Source organism: Rutilus rutilus (assembly GCF_951802725.1).
Source record: "Rutilus rutilus genome assembly, chromosome: 2".
Taxonomy (NCBI): domain Eukaryota; kingdom Metazoa; phylum Chordata; class Actinopteri; order Cypriniformes; family Leuciscidae; genus Rutilus; species Rutilus rutilus.
In genome coordinates this window covers 38898864-38917378 of record NC_140210.1, presented here as the reverse complement: position 1 = coordinate 38917378, position 18515 = coordinate 38898864, and the positions used below count along the sequence as shown (strand labels likewise).

At 35.9% G+C, this 18515-nt stretch overlaps 1 protein-coding gene across 3 annotated transcripts in view; it reads right to left on the bottom strand.

Annotated features, from left to right (window-relative positions):
- The window catches only part of sh3pxd2aa (SH3 and PX domains 2Aa), a 109730-nt gene that overhangs the window by 66379 nt on the left and 24836 nt on the right, over window positions 1-18515 (bottom strand). For all 3 annotated transcript variants that reach the window (XM_084392011.1, XM_084392012.1, XM_084392013.1), the window contains exons 3-4: window positions 4407-4482; window positions 2347-2423 (exon numbers count right to left, since the gene is read on the bottom strand). In XM_084392011.1, the coding sequence (XP_084248137.1) occupies window positions 2347-2423; window positions 4407-4482 (153 nt within the window). The remainder of the gene's footprint in view (window positions 1-2346; window positions 2424-4406; window positions 4483-18515) is intronic.

Sequence of the window (18515 nt, the reverse complement as noted above, 5' to 3'; positions counted from 1 at the left end):
TTTCGGTCGAAGTCCACAATAGTCGATTGTCGAGTTCACGCGCGTGATCATAGGTACTAAACCTATGCACGTGAACTCGACAATCGATTACTGTGGACTTCGACACATCAAGGATGTTAAGAGGCTAAAAGCAGGTTTAAACTTGCCCCATTGAAGTCAACAGGGTGCAAATTTTAAAACGAGGATAACACGGTGTAGGCAACACCGATTTTTGTCGTTGTTCTCTGTACTGACAGCACTCCAAATGTACAAAAAAATGAGCTCAATGTTAAAATTGACCGGAGTTCTCCTTTAATATTATTCAGTCTTTATAAACAAAGTCTTTGAGTTGTCTTTATTTAGGGGCATTTCTAATCAAATATTTACATATGCAGCTAATTAGAAATGTATTGTGTTAATCTTTTAATCGATTGACATTATAAATGGGCATCTGAAGGACACATTTACATTAAAGGGATAGTTCGGCCCAAAATGATATTTAACCCATGATTTACTCACCCTCAAGCCGTTCGAGATGCATATGTCAATCTTTTTTCAGACGAACACATTTTCAGTTATTTTACAAAATGTCTTAGATCTTTCAGTGGTTATAGTGTGAAGCTATGGGGTCCACCTCCTTCAAGTCCCAAAATGTGCATGCATCCTTCACAAAAGTAATCCATCCGGCTCCAGGGGGATAAACGAAGGCCTTCTGAGGGTAATCCGTGTGGTTTTGTCGTAAAAATATACATATTTAAAACTTTATAAATGAAAATAACTGGCTTCCGGTAGCGGTCGACGCGCGTTCACGGAGATGGATGCTGGCGTATGACGTAGGACGTAGCGTAGGAAGCGTCGTGATGTTTTGTGAAGGATGCATGCACATTTTGGGACTTGAAGGAGGTGGACCCCATAGCTTCACACTATAACCACTGAAAGACATTTTCTAAAATAACTGAAAATGTGTTCGTCTGAAAAAAGATTGACATATGCATCTCGAACGGCTTGAGGGTGAGTAAATCATGGGTTAAATATCATTTTTGGCCGAACTATCCCTTTAAGATTAATTCTATGTTCTATTTTTTTTAGAAGTGTATTTTTAATGTCCTTTGTGTGGATGTCATGGAGATTGTTGTCACAACAGTAGTCTTTCCAAGACATCCCATAATGCTGCCTATCTCACTATCTCAGCTCAGTTTAACAGCTGCTCTCCACTTGTGTGTGTGTGTGAGTGTGTGTGTGTGTCTGTGTGTTTGTTTACACCCACTCTGTGTGTATGCATGGATTGTTTTTTAAAAAAGTGGGCTCTATTCCATCAGGAAGGAGGTGGAAGGAAAGGAAAAGAGACAAGACACTTGAAGGGAAAAGATAAAGAGAGGGAGAAATAGAGAGGAGGAAGAAACAAGTCGTTAAAATCCCACAAACTAATCTTAAGGGTGTTATTCAGTAACCTCTATAGCTATTGCAAAGTAAACATGACAGCAGACATGAATAAGTGCAAGTGTCTGTTTGGTGTAATAGCATTATCATATTTCAACAAGATGGCAGATATTCTCTGATAATGAGGCAAATTCACTCTCGAAACCTGACGTGGAACATGCATAAAATGCAGCACCGTTGCTTAGGGTGAAATTTGTGGTTTGCAGGGATCTGACAACACTATTTAAGGCTTGAAACCCACTAGAGGAAGTCGAAACAAAAGGCCAATGGGTCTTGAAGGTTCTAAATAGTTTCAATACAATATTTTTTATGAAATGTTAGATGTTATTTCTTAAACAAGTTGGTCAGTGTATGCATATTAGAAAGCCGTTCTAACTGCTTTTAAAAGAAAATTAAAAGAGCATAATTACAAAAGTTGACCACCCTAAAATACATTGTATGCCATTAATAATGGTTTTTTTTATATATATAAATATGTATTATTATTTTTTTAGAATTAATGTTTCTTTAGCTGTTAAATAAAAAAATAAGTACTTATCCTTTTTGAATGGATTTTAAATTATTTATTTTAGGTAATTCTTCTTTGAACAGCAGGAATGTAGTCCAAAGAATATCAGTACGGAACATAAAGGGGCTTAATATTGAACCCTGAGGAACGCCAATGCCATAGCCACAATCTTAATGATGTTCTTAACATCATGTGCTGAACACACACACACACGTATGCGTGTGAGCAACACTTCCCCATGACAACATGTGACACACACAGTGTTTGTCAAAGGAAAAGTCTTACAAAGAACCTCTCACAGTTTAATGGTTTTCTACATAAAGTAATACAGCTTACACATATTTGATAAGAAAATAAATGAGGACAAAACACAAAAGCACAGACAAAGAGGAAGGAAGGAAGGAAAAAAAGCAACTTACTCTGCAATAGTCGTCAATAAAGCGTAGTCTTTTCATGGCCACGTCTCTCACATGACTTCGTCGGAATAGGATTTTGCCTTTAAAATAAAAGGTAGAGTCAAATATGTGGTCTACTTCACAAGATCAAGTAAGCATGATGAAAAATAAGAGAATGAGGGCTCAACAATAAGAGATTTTTAAGATTTAAGATCCTAAGATAAAATAAGATTTATTCATTTATTTATTTTTACGTAAAATATGATATAAAAGGATATACACACAAATATGCACATCTAAAAATATGCAACTTGACCAAGCCAGTGAAAATGTTACATTGTTGAGCCCTGCTCACTGTAAGCAAAGCCCAGAGCATTTTAGAATAACCCATCAGACAGTGTTCAGAAACATGAGCAGCAACTGAAGAGAACCGCCATGTGTTCTTCTTGAGATCTGGAACATCTTAATCAGATTCAGACGTTTGGAGGAGATAAGATCACCACGTAGCACCAAACTCCAGCTGTCATGTTCTCCTGTCTCAAGCTGTTTATTCTCAAGTAAAAACTGAGAGATACTCAGCAACGTGCAGAATGAATTCCTTATGAAACAAACATTTATAAAGCAACTGTATATTCACCCTCATCTGTTCATTCTCATATTTTATTATCACTGTATGTGCTCCTACTGCCTCATCCTCTTAAAAAAAAAAACTGACGTAAAGACCTGATGAATTCAAAGCAGAAGGGTATCTAAAAGTTGCTGTATAAAGTTTTCAAGATATAAACCATTAAATTCAAGGAAAATGGACCTAAAATATTGAGGAAAATATCGCAAATATTTAATTATTGAAGTTTATAGAAGGCTTGACATAAAATATTAATACGCCTTTTAACAAAAGTATTCAGATTTAACAATCTGAATACTTTTGTTAAAAAGTATTCAGATTTTCGCTGCTCGCATCAAGTTCAAGGCATTGACGCTTGCTTACAGATCTATCACAGGCTCAGCTCCCTCCTACTTTCACTCACTCCTACAAGTCTACATCCCTACCAGACACCTACGATCGATCAACGAACGACGTCTCGTGGTTCCATCACAGAAAGCCACAAAATCACTTTCCAGAACATTCTCATTCACAGTTCCATGCTGGTGGAACACTCTCCCCACCCGCATCCGGAATGCAGAATCCCTGACAACATTCAAAAAACAGCTGAAAACCCATCTCTTCCGTGAGCACTTACCTTCATAAAAAAAAAAAAAAATTCCCTTATCGGGCTTATGCTACTCTGAATAATGCCTGAACCTCGTATTCTGAGCACTTCTTGCGTTGTTGTTGTTTTTTGCCTCTTCACGATGACTCGCTTAATTTTAGTCCTAATTTGTAAGTCGCTTTGGATAAAAGCGTCTGCTAAATGACTAAATGTAAATGTAAATGTAACAAAATTATTGCTAGTGCATGGATGTAATCTGTGTATCGATACAAATCTGATCTGTCCCTCTTTACTGTCCCAGTGGAGTCCAATAATCAGAATGGAATTAAATGGAGACAGTGCATTGATTTAATGGTTTGACACTTGACACCCTAATATTCCCTCACAACGGCTGTAAATGGTTTTATAATCCACTTAATATTATAGTAATCCAACCAATTACATTGCATTCCAGTAAATAGTACAATGGAGCCAGTGATCATCTGAGTTTGTGTGTTCAAACTGAAGGATGTGAGAACAAACAGAGAGCATCAGAGGGACTGCTGGATGACAATACATTTCCAGGGAACAGAACAGCCGCGTCAGCAAGGAAAACGTGTCTCGATCTCTCTGTGTCTCAGTCTCGCTCTCCTCTTTTTCTTCTTATTGATGGCTCTTGTTCTCAGGGAACGGTGCTGCTCATCTCAATGACTCGTGTGCCTGTTTCCAGCATGTGTGTGTGTGTGTGTAAGTCAAGAACAGAAGCACGACCCTGTCCCAGCATAACCATGACTTATTGTGGACAGATCTGCTGACACCATGTATTTGCAGGTCTGTGTATTTGTGTGTGTGCAGAAGAGAGGAAGGGGGAGGACAAATTCCTCCCAAAATCACCTGGAAGAAAAGGGATAATCCGTTTTTTGGGATCTTTCTGCCCTCCCTCGATTGGGAACTTGTCAAGAATCTGCATCTGTGGGAAGACGCAAGAAACAAAACATGTAAACGACAATGATAATAGACACCTTCAACTCATAATAATTCCAGCAATAGTACAAAAGAGCACTATTTAGATGCATAACATGTACTAAAAAAATTATTATGAAAAATGCCACATGGAGATTTTTTTTTTTTGTACGATTTAACTGATTAACTATTGAATCAGAGTTTAGAAACAATTCAATGACAGTTTAAAATGATTCACAAAAATGAAATGCAACATACTACACTGTTTCAAAAGGGTTTTATTTACCGCAGTGATGCCAAAGATGAACCATTTATGGTTCCTCAAAGAACTTTTCAGTGAACAGTTCTTAAAAGAACCATTTTTGAAGAACATTTTAATAATCTGAAGAACATTTTTCCACTATAACCTTTTGTGGAATGGAAAGGTTCAATGAATGTTAAACGTTCTTCATGGAACCAACAATGCCGATAAAGAAGCTTTATTTTTAAGAGTAAACAAAGTGTTTTGATTTGGACTAATAGGGAAAACTTCCACATTCTCCTTTCTATGCATAATGAAAAATTTCATGATCTCTGTTTCAAATCCCGAGTTTATGTTTCCTGAAAAACCAATCATTTTGTTCGCTTCATTTTCCGTCACTTTCCACATTTTTTGCCTTTTGGGGATATGAAGTACAAACAGCTGCAGATTATTTCTAAGGATCCCACAAACAAATGTAAATCTCAGTACTAAGAATTGAAAACAACTACTGGAAACCATCAACAGAAGCTGGAAGATTCAACATGAGCTACTCCCATGCAAATGTGACCCTGTAAGAGCTCTGCCTGGAAACTCCCGGTGGGCTGAGCTCATTAGAAACATTTACAAGAACTGAGAGATTGAGCAAAGTTTAGAAGTAGCTGTTGTGGGAACCAAATTGCTGACCATTCCAAAGAACAAGAATATTACGCAAAGATTACGAGGTTAAAGAAACTCTAAATGAAAACAAGAAATAATACTGTCATTCAACATGAAAAACAAATACTAATAAATTCAGTGGGGATGCTAGTTTAATTCCAGACTTTTCCTGAGCCAATTTGTTTCCTGCCAATAGAATATTTGGAGCAGTGTTAATTTTGACTATTTAGATGTAATACCTCTTTAAAAAGTTTCTTTATAGTCTTTAGATTTAGAACTTTTAAAATCTCTAGTTAAAATGCACATGCACAACTGTTCAAAAGTTAATGGGAGGGTATAGGCAATTTTTTTCATAAACACTTTTTGTTATTCTGGTTGAAACTCTCTTCACATCCTGATAGGGATCAATAATAGAAGTGGTCTAAATATTAAAACATTGTACATATATCTTCTGTGGAAGTCTCAGGACCAAAAAATGTTCGTCCAATCATTGCATTCGGTCCGGCTCAGACTCGGATTTATGTCAAACTTTTGAACGGTAAAAAATGATCGTAATTTTAACGGTAAAAGACTGTAAAAATGCTACAGTGAAAAACTGTTAATTGGTTAACAGAAAGTTTCCGTACTATATACGGTAAATAACTGTGATAGATCTAACGGTACATTTAATGTAATTTTGCTGTAAAATACCGTTAAATTTACAGTTTTTGAAAGTGAAAAAGAACAACTCATTGTAAAACCGTAAATTGGCATTCCCACAATTCCCTGTGTGACACTTCACATTTGATGTATTTTTGTTGAAATAACTGTTTCTTCATAGTTTTTTTTTTCATTTTTTCTAATCAGTTACATTAGGGTTTTATGTTACATTTAATGTTGTTAAATTAATGTTTATTGAATTTTTTAAATTTCATGTGTTACCATGATGGTGTTTAATGTTTGTGTGAATGACACTATGCAGCTTTTATAAATTAGTATTAACTTTCTTGTGGAAGAGCTACTTGTGATGAGCTTTGATTGATCATGTGATTCTCATCACTGCTGTGATTGGTGGTTATCAGTGTATTACAATGGTACAAAACAGATATTAATAGTTCAATAGGGTGGTAAATTCACATTATATCAGATAATAAAATACGGTTTATTACTGTAAATTTTAAGTTAAGTCTGTAAAACCAATAACGTTGCTACCGTATTTTTGACGGTAAAGTTCTGGCAACCACAGCTGCCGGTTTTTTACCGTAAAAATCACGGTTTAATTTTTACAGTTGCAATTCTCAAATGAATTAGTCAGTTGGCACAGTTCATTTTAATGAGACAATCGACCAATTGGTAAATCAGACTGAACTGAACACAGGAGTTACTGGTCTGTATCACAGATGTAATTAGTTACTCACTTACTCACTGACTAGGCTTGAATTATTTGCTCACTCACTGAGCCGAAGGTTAAGATTTCTGATTTAAAATGACCCAAGTAACATACTGTGTTGTGAGTAGGCTATACTTTTGAAACCTTAAATCTTAAAAATGCCCATTTGCAAGCCAAGCAAAATTTCTGTGAAATTAGTCAACTCACCAACAAACAAAATGCTGCAAAAAAAAAATAAATACTACAGGAAACATTGTTTGAATCTTTAGGTCGTAAAAAAAAGAACATCTAACAAAAAGGGGGGACAAAGCTACACGGAATAGAGTTCGGAGGCTCTATTTCTGTTTGCTATCTTTCTAATAGGCTTTTAATGTCTTTCCCACAAGGCCTGTCAGAATGTATGTTCTCCAGGTACAACAAGGTCAGGCTGTGGAGCCAGGACACACCAGATGTGCAGCGTCTCTCACTGTTTCTCACTGCTGGTCCTGTTGAAATATCTCCCCCAGAATCCATGGCAGTGAGTAATTGAAATCCGAGTCTGAATCTGTAATTGAGGGCATCAAACACACATGCAGCTAACCTCTGTGTTTATATATATGTGGGGGTCACTGGTGCACGCCAAGAGGGTTGTGAGGATCTGGGTCAGATGGCATGAAGAATTGGAGGCTAAAAACGGATCACGTCTCACAGATGTAAAACATCTTTCGTTTTCCCAGCCCCTGAACTTATAATAATGATAATAACGCATAATTGTGCATTGCGCTTTTTGCAGATCATCTGAGTCACTATCAACCATAGAGCAGCAGAATGTTTGTATATGTTTATTTTATTTTTTTGAAAGAAGTTCTGCTTAATATTTCTGTGGAAACCATGATATACAACCATTCAAAAGTTTGGGGTAATGCATTAAATTTATCAAAAGTCAGTAACATAATAAAATTACTAAATGTATTTATCAAATAAATGCTGTTGAACCTTCTATTCATCAAATATATATATATATATATATATATATATATATATATATATATATATATATATATATATATATATATATATTACGGTTTCGACAATCCATTCCATTTATTATGGATTATCCACCGATAATGACCATGACGACTGGAGTAATAATGCTGAAAATTTAGTTTTGCAGAATAAATTGTATTTTTAAATGTATTCAAATAGAAAATTTAAATTGTACAAAATAGTAAATTGTAATAATATTTCACAACATTACTGTTTTAACTGTATTTTTGTTTAAATAAATGCATCCTTAGAGAGCATAAGAGACTTATTTTTTTAACAATATGAATGATTCCAAACTTTTCATCGGCAGTGTAGAATATTTACAATGTTTATCAGGTGTTTGTACACAAATGTGACTCTTAGAATGTGATGTGTTCCAGATATGCTTTTTGACCCTGTTTGAGAGCAAATTCAAGCTGATGCATATTTACACCATATACACAAACAGTGGCCTAAGTGTTGATCAGCGCTCAACCAGAGAGAAATAAATGAATAAATAAATAAAATAACTTGTATTTAGAACTCTGGAGGTTGTGGAGGATGAAAACAAGACATTCACTGTTCTGTGTGAAGAGCAAAACAGAGGAGGGAAAAAAAATCATTAAAAAAAAGGGGAGGGGCAGAAAATCAAGATACATAGATAAAGAGAGAAGAGGATTGTACAAGGAAAGACATAATGAGAAATGGAAAAGGAAATATGATAAGCAGGATAAATGAAATGACAGTGAGCAGGAGAAGAGGATGAAGAGGCTGGGAGAGAAGAGGAAAAATAAAGATGTGAGTGAGAACAGACAGAACCAGGAGAAGTTGCTGTATTTCCCAACCACTGAGGCACCTGGAAGACTTCCTGAGTCTCCATAGCAACAGGGGGCGGGAAGAGAGGAGAACGAGCCAGTGATTGGGTGATGGTGTGTGTGGAAGAGAATGGATGTGAAGAATGGAGACACAAACACACACACACACATCTATACCATACAACAACACACCATCAACTTTTCAGTTCCTATGAGTTCTGCTGACTGAGCATGTGTGGAACATGTTCATTCCCATTATACCTCTTCTGATATTATAGGAACAACACACAGCATTATTACAATTTACTCTAAGAGGGAATGTCACACCAAAAAAAAAAGGCTTTATTTCACCCCAGAAAACAAAACAAAAAATACATATATATCAACTCATAGCATGGTACTGACAATTAATTGGGAAGAGAGTACTTATTATGAATAATATCACACAAGAATCTAAATAGTCTTAAAACAGACTTTTTCAATAAGTTTTTGCAAACAAATAAATGTTAAATCTATGGTGATTTATAATTATAATCAAAGTGTATTAACAACTACAACAGCAGCAATAATAGTAAAAAAAATTGGGGTGAAATATGACATATATCATATTTGAAATATGACTTATATTCCTATCCGAGATGAGAGCGATTGTAACTCCAGCAAATTCACAGCTACAATGTTTTGGATGGTTGCCAGGGTGTTGCAACCACCCAAAACATTGGTGGTAAAAATAAATAAATAAATATTAATAATTATCGTTATTATTTTTATAATTGTTTTTTATTTTGGGGTAAAATATGACTTGAAACATTCCTAGAAAGAGTCAGAAATCACTTATGAATTGAAATACTTAAAACGTCACATCACAGAGCTGCACCATGGGGCCCTCTATCAAATTCAGCTCCATGAGGTCTCCTATTCGATATGAGAGTGATTGTAACTCTAGAAAAGTCAGAGATAAGTGTGTGAACCACATAAACCTCTTGATTAGCCCTTTCAAGGAGCTGCACCAGGGAGCCCTCCTGGTAAAACACAGCCAAAGAGTTTGAGGATATTGCAAGAGAGTGAGCTCTGTCATGCAGCTCCATCATTGGGTTTATTGTAGTCCAAACTTCTATGCAGATTTCATGACACTTAAAGGGGTGGTATAATGCCCTTTTCACAAGATGTAAAATATGTCTTTGATGTCCCCAGAGTGTGTATGTGAAGTTTTAGCTCAAAATACCCCACAGATAATTTTATATAACATGTTAAAACTGTCACTTTTTGAGGGTGAGAAAAAACGCACCGTTTTTGTGTCTGTCCCTTTAAATGCAAATGAGTTGCTGCTCCCAGTACAGGGGGTTGAGCTTTTACCTCACACAGACATGCACTGAAAATTCCAAAAACTTTTAGCCTTTTATGTTCAAACTGACAATGATGGAGAGACTCTAGAAGAATTGACAACATGTAGACAACATTTCTGAATGGTTAGTTGATGAATTTATGCAGCTTATGTGTAGTTATCTTCTAGTCACTGATTAGCATATTCTGTCTTGATAATCTATAAATCATGTTCTGGGGGCGGGGTTTATGTAAATGTTAGGGTTGGTGATGTCACTAACCCGGGAGGAATGTCGTGTAGTCCCTACCAGCCGTTTGTTGTAGTCCTTAAAAAGCAATTTCTTTAACTCCCTTTGCTTTGAACTTTGAGCATTGTAACTTTGCAGATGTTGTTTATGCTCAAACAGCAACATTACAAACTAACTAAAGTTAGAAAAGTGAAATCATAATCAACCACCCCTTTAAAACAGTGATCTGTGATCTCTCTGCAGTATTAAAGGGGTTATATTCTACACCTTCATAGCCTTAATTAATCTAATGTTGTTAAGGCTTCTTGCTTCTATTTTTTATCCGTCTTGCTCCTTTCATACATCTGCACACATCCCATGACCCAAATAATGACAGTGGTCAAGTGACCCATTGCTAATGCTTGCTGATTGGGCTCATGTTGCATGATGTCATAAACAACCAATAACACAGAGTTCAGTTTGTACAAACATTGACTTATTCTAAGAACAAGATGTCAGCTTCAAAGAAAAACCATTTTCAGGGAGAACTGTGAAGTTTTTCAAATGAGTCAAACAGTCTGAAAAATTACTTGCTGAGTGAGTTTCGGCAGGGTGACAGATATCCAAACATGAAAAACTCTCACATGGCATAATCCACCTGGAACCATACAAAGCGTGCCCTGAGTCTGAACATTCACTCAATAAACTGATTTTGCACAGAGAATTAAAAAAAATTAACTTTCACGTTCTGTCAGGAAAATATAAGTGGTGCTTGCCTGTTCAAAAATCCCCACTACGATGCTAGGGTGTTTTGGATGGTTGCTAGGGCATTGCTATGCAGTTGAAAGATGTTTTGGATGGTTGCTAGGGCGTTGCTATGCAGTTGATAGATGTATCAGTGCTTGCTAGGGTGTTGTTTGGGCGTCATTATTATTAAACACCAAAATAATCACAGTGCAGTTTAATCATATTATTACATTATTAATATTATTAAATGAATACCAACAGCAATATAATAATATTAATAATGATAATAATAATGATAATAATTTTGGCTGCTATTGTCACATGTGGCTGTAAAGATTGCATGCAGGAAATTCAATAGTCTTTACTTGGAAACACGCAGGATAATACAGTTATCAAAGTCATAGAACACTACCACACAAACATAAATGAGACTGAGCAATGAACAAACTAAGGGATTAAATACACAAATTGATTAACAGAACTAAAAACAGGTGCGTAATATAATCAGTGGCCATTGAAACTAACCAGCAAACAGAACTCAGGCAAACCGGAACATGGCAAAGAATAAAAACGAGACCAAAACAGAACTAGAACGTAACAGCTATATTATTAATTAATATTCTGGTTCATAAATTTGCTTAGATAGCTCGATCACTAATTTAGTGTAATGTGATCTTTCAGCTTCACCAATATTTATAAAATAAGCAAGTCTGGTTGCTTAGGAAGGTAAAGGTAATTGCATTTGAGGTACCAAGCATGATGGGTTACACACTGAATATTATTACTTAGGGTTTGAGGTTTGTTCAAATCCCTGACTTCAGGTATATAAGCAATAGTAATGCCTTAGCGACCAGCACAAATAATCAAAGGTTCCCTGTTTGGGTACAGAGAAATAAACTCTCTGGCTTTGGCGTTTCAGTCGGCTTTTGTAAACAGCTTTCAAGCTGATCTAAGATCAGCTCTTCCCCATCCAAAACACTGGAGTGCCTGTCTTAAATCAAGGTAAAAGGCGACTGGTAGCCAAAGGGGGAGAGTAGTTACACTGATCCAAGAACGCAGTAAATCCCCTGATTACAGCATTACGGGCAGCTTTATTGATTCCATTTGAGTAAACGGTGTGAGAGATGGAGTAAAGCGAAAGAGAAAAAGAAAGAGAAAGGTTCATAGAGAGAGAGAGAGAGAGAAAGCTTTTTTCCTTGAATTATTCTGTTGGCTGGAGCTCTGATTGACAGGACACACATGGATTCAATCGCGTACAATCACAAAAGCACCTCCACTACACACATGAACACAAACACATTTCTGGAACCTAATAGTGTGACTCACTCCAGGCCTGCACACACACATACACAGGTTACTAATGGATAGTGTGAATCAAGTCCGGACATGCATTAGTGAGCACAGTATCGGGTTTCAGGAGACATATGTGCACTTGGACTGACAACACACTTACACATGCACACACTCGATATATACAGTGCAGATCAGGGTTATTTCTGGTGGGAAGCGAATCAAAAGGTTGTTTTGTGATGTTGAATGAGCAGCAGCCCAACATTGAGAGAGACTACAGGCTGCCACACGACCAGAGAAAGAAAAAATTGCCAAAGAACCCATGAAATCAAATTTTGTGGGTTCTGTAGATTTTACTCCATATGAGTTCCCTTAGAGGTTATATATGCTAGTGTACTTGTGCAATGCAGTGATGCATCTAAAATTTCAGTCCTTCTCTTACATGAAATCGAAACAAAAATACTGATGACTGAACCTGGACTGGTTGGTAAGATTTTTTTCTTTAAAGAAGTCTTTAAAATAGCTGTTTTCTATTTGAATATAGTTTAAAATGTAATTTATTCCTGTGATGGTGGTAAAGCTGAATTTCCAGCATCTTTACTCCAGTCTTCAGCGCCTTCAGAAATCATTCTAACATGTTCCTCAAGAAATTTTGCTTATTATCATAATATTTTCGTGGAATCTGTGATACAGGATTCTTAGATTTTAAAAAAAAGGTAAATCGTTTATTTGAAATAGACATTTTTTTGCGATTATAATTGTCTTTACTATATCACTGTCGATCAATGTGCATCCTAGCTGAATAAGAGTATTTTAAAGAAATAAAAAATAATACTGTGTAGATTTTTGTCCAATGCTCTAATATATGAATGTTCCTCCCCCTAAAATCTTTTACCGATTTCTGTGTAATTTTAACACAATTTTGTAATTTTTTCCACTCTGATTTTTTTTTTTATTCTTGTTAACATACATTTATGCTAAAACATGAAAGCATCAATTTACGTTAGAACGATTTTATAATTTACACAGAAATTCATCATGCTGATTTTTCATGAATGACGCTCAGTATGTTGATGAAACTGAAAAATGTTACCTTAGCCAAGCGCAACCAGATTAATCGCAACCGTTGTCAGGTTTTTATCATGCTGCATTGGCTGTGACTTTATGTCGTGTGGCATTTTGAAACAGTCTGAAATTTTCAATAAGTCATACTGAACAAATTGTTACAGCCTCCAATTAAAGGAATGGCCCAGTTCTGTCATCATTACACAACTCCAGTAATTCCAAAAAAAAAAAAAGGTGTCTTTAAAAAAAAAAACTATTCCATTAAATATGGAATGTATTCTGACAAACTAAGCTCTATTGCAGGGTTCAAAACTAAACTTTTGCTTACCAGCCTTGATCTTTTTTGCACCACCCCAAATTGCAACTTAGATCTGAGGTCAGTCTGAAATTGTAAGTTCAACCAAGACAAAGAGGGAATCCAATGCCCTTGATGTGACCCTAAGCCTGACCCCGGAGACCAGACAAAATTATGTGGGCTGTGCAATGACAGATTGTCAGATGTTCTATGTGTCATCAGAGACGCTTGATGCAACATATGGGTCCATATTAAAATTAATCACACACATTCCCAAATGTGTCACGTATTCCTCACCTGTCTCTTGTTACATTTGGCGGACGTGCCTGAAATCCACCCGCGCACACACATACACACATATACTACTAAGATCTGAGACTAAAAACAAGGAGCACATGAGTAACTGTGGGTGTCCACACAGATTATTTGAGCAGTATATGTAGGGCAGCCAGCAGCAGGGATGAAGACTTTTGGCAGTCTCCTCTGCCCACACCCAGATTTAGCCCCTGTTCTCCTCACTCTCTCCATATGAGGAGCCAGGAATGGCTTGAACCCCAAAGACAGCACAGACACAATCAGGACATACTGTACTGTACTGACTTTTGGACAGTGACAGCACTGCAGACTGCTACTACACACTAGTTTAGTCTCACACTTGACACGTATAAGGAACTGTCGAGTTGGTTGAATATGGCGTGTATGCTGTAAAGAAACAGGAGATTGGCTTATTTGTCTTGGAAAAGTGTGGTTGCACATTCCGGTGTCACAATAACAAATATTTGAGAGATCTAGTATGAACCCGTTATAGAAACTCATTTCCACTTCAAAGTAAAAATAAAATAAAAAATAAAAGGTAACTGCAACTTCATATTTCACAATTAGGACGTTGATTCTGTTGAACTGTGAATTTATATCTCAAATTTTTTACTTTATATCTTACAATAGGGCTGCACAATTAATCAAAATAAAACCGAAATTGTAATAATTCCTTAGTGCAATTATAAATGAGTGAAGTGTGTCATTGTGTTCTTACACGCGAGAAGCTCATTATCCAGCGTCTCTAATTGTTTTTTAAATTCAAATGGCAATTTTTATTTTTCCTCAAATCATGCAGCCGTATCTCATGCAAATCTTGCCATTGCAATTTTTTTTCTCATAAATGTGACTTTATATATCATAAGGTGACTGTCTTGCAATATTACTATACATCTCGCAATTGTGACTTTATATCTCACAATATGACTTTAAATCTCGCAACTGTGGCTTTGTTTCTCGCAATAGCAACTTTAACTCACAAATTTCAAAATTCTCATTGTGACTTTATATCTCATAATGTAACTTTATATCTTGCTATTTGACTTTAAATTTCGCAATTGCAACTATGTGAGGTATAAAGTCGAAATTATGAGAAGCAATGTGACTTTATATTGCGCAATAAGACTTTATACATCGCAATGTCGCAATAAAACTTTATCACAATATCGCAATAAAACTTTTAAAACTTGCAACTGCGATTTTGTTTCTTGTAAATGCAACTTTATATATCGCAATGGGACTTTATATCTCACAATATGACTATATATTGGAAAATTACTTTAAATCTTGCAATTGCGATTTTGTTTCTCGTAAATGCGACTATTTCTCACAATGTGACTTTAAATCTCGCAATTGTGACTTTTCTCGTAATAGCGATTTCCTCACATTCTTGCAATATCACGTTAAATTCCACAGTTTGTATATCTTATAATATAAGCAAATTTATTTTTATTATTTTATATCTCACAAATATGACTTTATATCTTGCGATATGACTTTAAATCTTGCAGTTAGGATTTTGTTTCTCGTAAAAGCAAATTTATATATCACAACGTGACTATATCTTCTTGCAATATTACTATATAAATCTTGCTACTTTGTTTCTCATAATAGCAACTTTACCTCACAATCTTGCAATATCACTTTAAATTTTTAATTAAAGTCACTTTAATGTGACTTTAAATCTCATAACGTGACTACATCTCGCAATATGACTTTAAATTTCACAATTGCAAATTTGCAAGATGTAAAGAAGCAATTATGAAAAACGATGCGACTATATCTCACAATATGACTTTAACTCACACAAATCTAATATTGAGATTTTATCTCACAATGTGATTTTATTGTGATCCAAATTGTTACTGTATATCTTACGATGTGACTTTAGATCTAACAATTATGATTTTAAGTGTATCTCACAATGAACTTTTTTACACAATTTACCTTTTTTACTTTTCTACACCCATTTAATTCAAAGGAAAAAAAGATGATGACAAAATTACAACAAAACGAAAACTGTTTTGGTGCACGAAACCTTCACTAACATTATAAGTGAACTTCAGGGGGAAAAATAAAACGATACAAAAGTAACAGTAGGCAGTGGACCTTGAAAGAGCCTCAAATAGAAAAAGAAGCTCAGAACATGCTTTGTTGAATGTCTACTACAGCGAGTGAGAGAAAGAGAGAAAAAACATGTGTGTGTATATGAGAGCGTGCCAAAGGACTTCCCCTGGGAGAGTGGCAGTGCCCAAAGTAAGTGTGGCTGTGTGTGTGTGTGTGTGTGTGTGTGTGTGTGTGTGTGTGTGTGTGTGTGTGTGTGTGTGTGTGTGTGTGTGTGTGTGTGTGTGTGTGTGTGTGTCTACTGTAACCAGGTGCAGAGAAAACCCCAGCAAATCTGGGTCACCCAAGAAAACCAACACTTCATATCTGGACATATAAACGCGACCTGATCTCATTCCTGCCAGCGACATAATTACATATTCCACATCTGTCCATCACAATGACTATATGAAACAGTGCTTCAAAGTCAGACACATTCATTATTCTGAGCCTCTGTGAGTAATTTCCATGTTTTGTGCCAACCAGGCTAACTTCAGCACATGGGATCAAACGGAGGAACGTGCCCGTCCCAGCGACGGTGTGTGTGTAAATTGTACAGTGAAAACTCCAGAGGGAAGAGTTTAAACAAACAGAGTCCTCCCTTTCATAGAAAGACTTCTACAACTAACTCAGTTTAAAGCTGGCTTCCCGTGCACACCCTTCCTTTTGGGGTTTTGTGTGAGTGTTTGCCTTTAGACCAAAGAGAGATTCATTTATTTATACTGAGCAACCTTATTCACAACATTTGTGCCACACAACTTAATATTATGACTAAAACATTCAATAACAGTGTGTGTGGTAGGTAACAAGGAGTCAGTATATAATATATAACTTGCACTGTGTTCCATGTCAAAAAACCTAGTGAGCTACCTAGACAACATTTTAAAGTCACCATGAAATCAAACTATTTTTGTTTTGTTTTTCATGGAATATTGCGGTATGTAATATAAATAATTTATCTGTACACATCGTTTTTTTTTTTTTTTATTCATGTTCCCTCATAATCTTCAATCTAAATAACTTCCCCTGACACTTGCAGCGTTGTCTCTTCTCTTCTCTGATGATGTGTTTACTGGAGTGAGGGCGGGACAACCTGTCACTCACATGAGATCGGCCAATAGCAAACCACAAGCATCCCATCAATTCCACATGGACAAAATCAAGTCCCGCCCTACATTATTTCTTGTTTGTGAAGCCATTTCACTCGGATATACGTCACAATAGGAAAGAAACGACCATCGCAACTTCCTTTTCATGCAAAAGCTCAAACAAAAGCTAATTTTAGTCAAATTTTAAGGCAACATCACATGTATCCTTTGCAAAGAAGACAACAATCAGAGTGAAAAATCAACTCAATATTTTTCATGGTATTTTTCATACAAAAATAAGTAGCTTAGCAACATGCTAACATCAAAGTCAATTGGAATAGTGAGTCTCCTCTGTGTTTCACATGAGGAAAGCTATGTTGTGAGGTGAGCACGTCTACAAAGAGAATTCCAGATGAGTGAGGCTTTGTTTTGTTCAGAAAGCTGCCTAGATAGTAAAGAGTATAAAATCTTTTGTGAGTGTAATATTTCATATATATATATATATATATATATATATATATATCATAAAAAATACATGAATGTTTTTGGGGTTTAGTCCATTTTGAGCTTGCCTTTTCATAATGATTAGATATATATATATATAAAAATATAAAAAGACTGAATGTCTCTCTGTGATATAATTTCCTATTTTACATCACATTAAACATGCTTCCTGCATGCTGGGTACTCCACATTTACTTACTAATAATAATAACTTCAACTGTTTCACTGTTTCAAGTATTATCGCATTATCCTTTTTTTATTGTTTCTTTAAAAGATTATTGCATGTAATTTAGTCATTCACAGCAGCTTACGTTAGTTTTTACATATAAAATCTCAGTCGTCTCCAATCTGTTAAACAGCTCCAAGCTCCAAAACAGCTTAGATGTTGTCCATGCTGCCACTGCTGAATAGAAGGGAAACGATTTACTATTTTTATTCTAATAGCTCATCGGCTGGTTTCAGTCATATACTAGCTCAAAGCTTGTTTGTGCGGCAGTACAGACTCAAAGTCTATGAAAACATCAAAAGACATCAGAGAGGTGGTCAAAAGCCCAGAGTCTGGCACCAACACAGAGAAATGCACAATAAACCCACATTCAGACGAGTACACACACAAACATGACCACAGCAAACACATCAAAAGAGTCCCACTTCATTACTAGAACCAAAGCATCCATCACAACACTGGCACACACGTCCAGATCACACATCCTGTTACACAAAACTTCACATCCAATGCTTATTAGCTTTGGAAGCTCTGCAATTATGTCGCATTTAAGCATTCAGCTGAGCGTCGGATGTTTCATAAGGACAAATAACAGAAACGAATGAAATGGTGGTTATCAAAAAGTTATGGAAGTTAAATAAATTTAGTTATTTAATGAAAAAGGTTTGATTTCATATTGAAATGAAAAGATCTCATCTCTCTCTCTCTCTCTCTCTCTCTCTCTCGCTCTCTCTCTCTCTCTCTCTCTCCAAAACATAAAAAAAAACAAT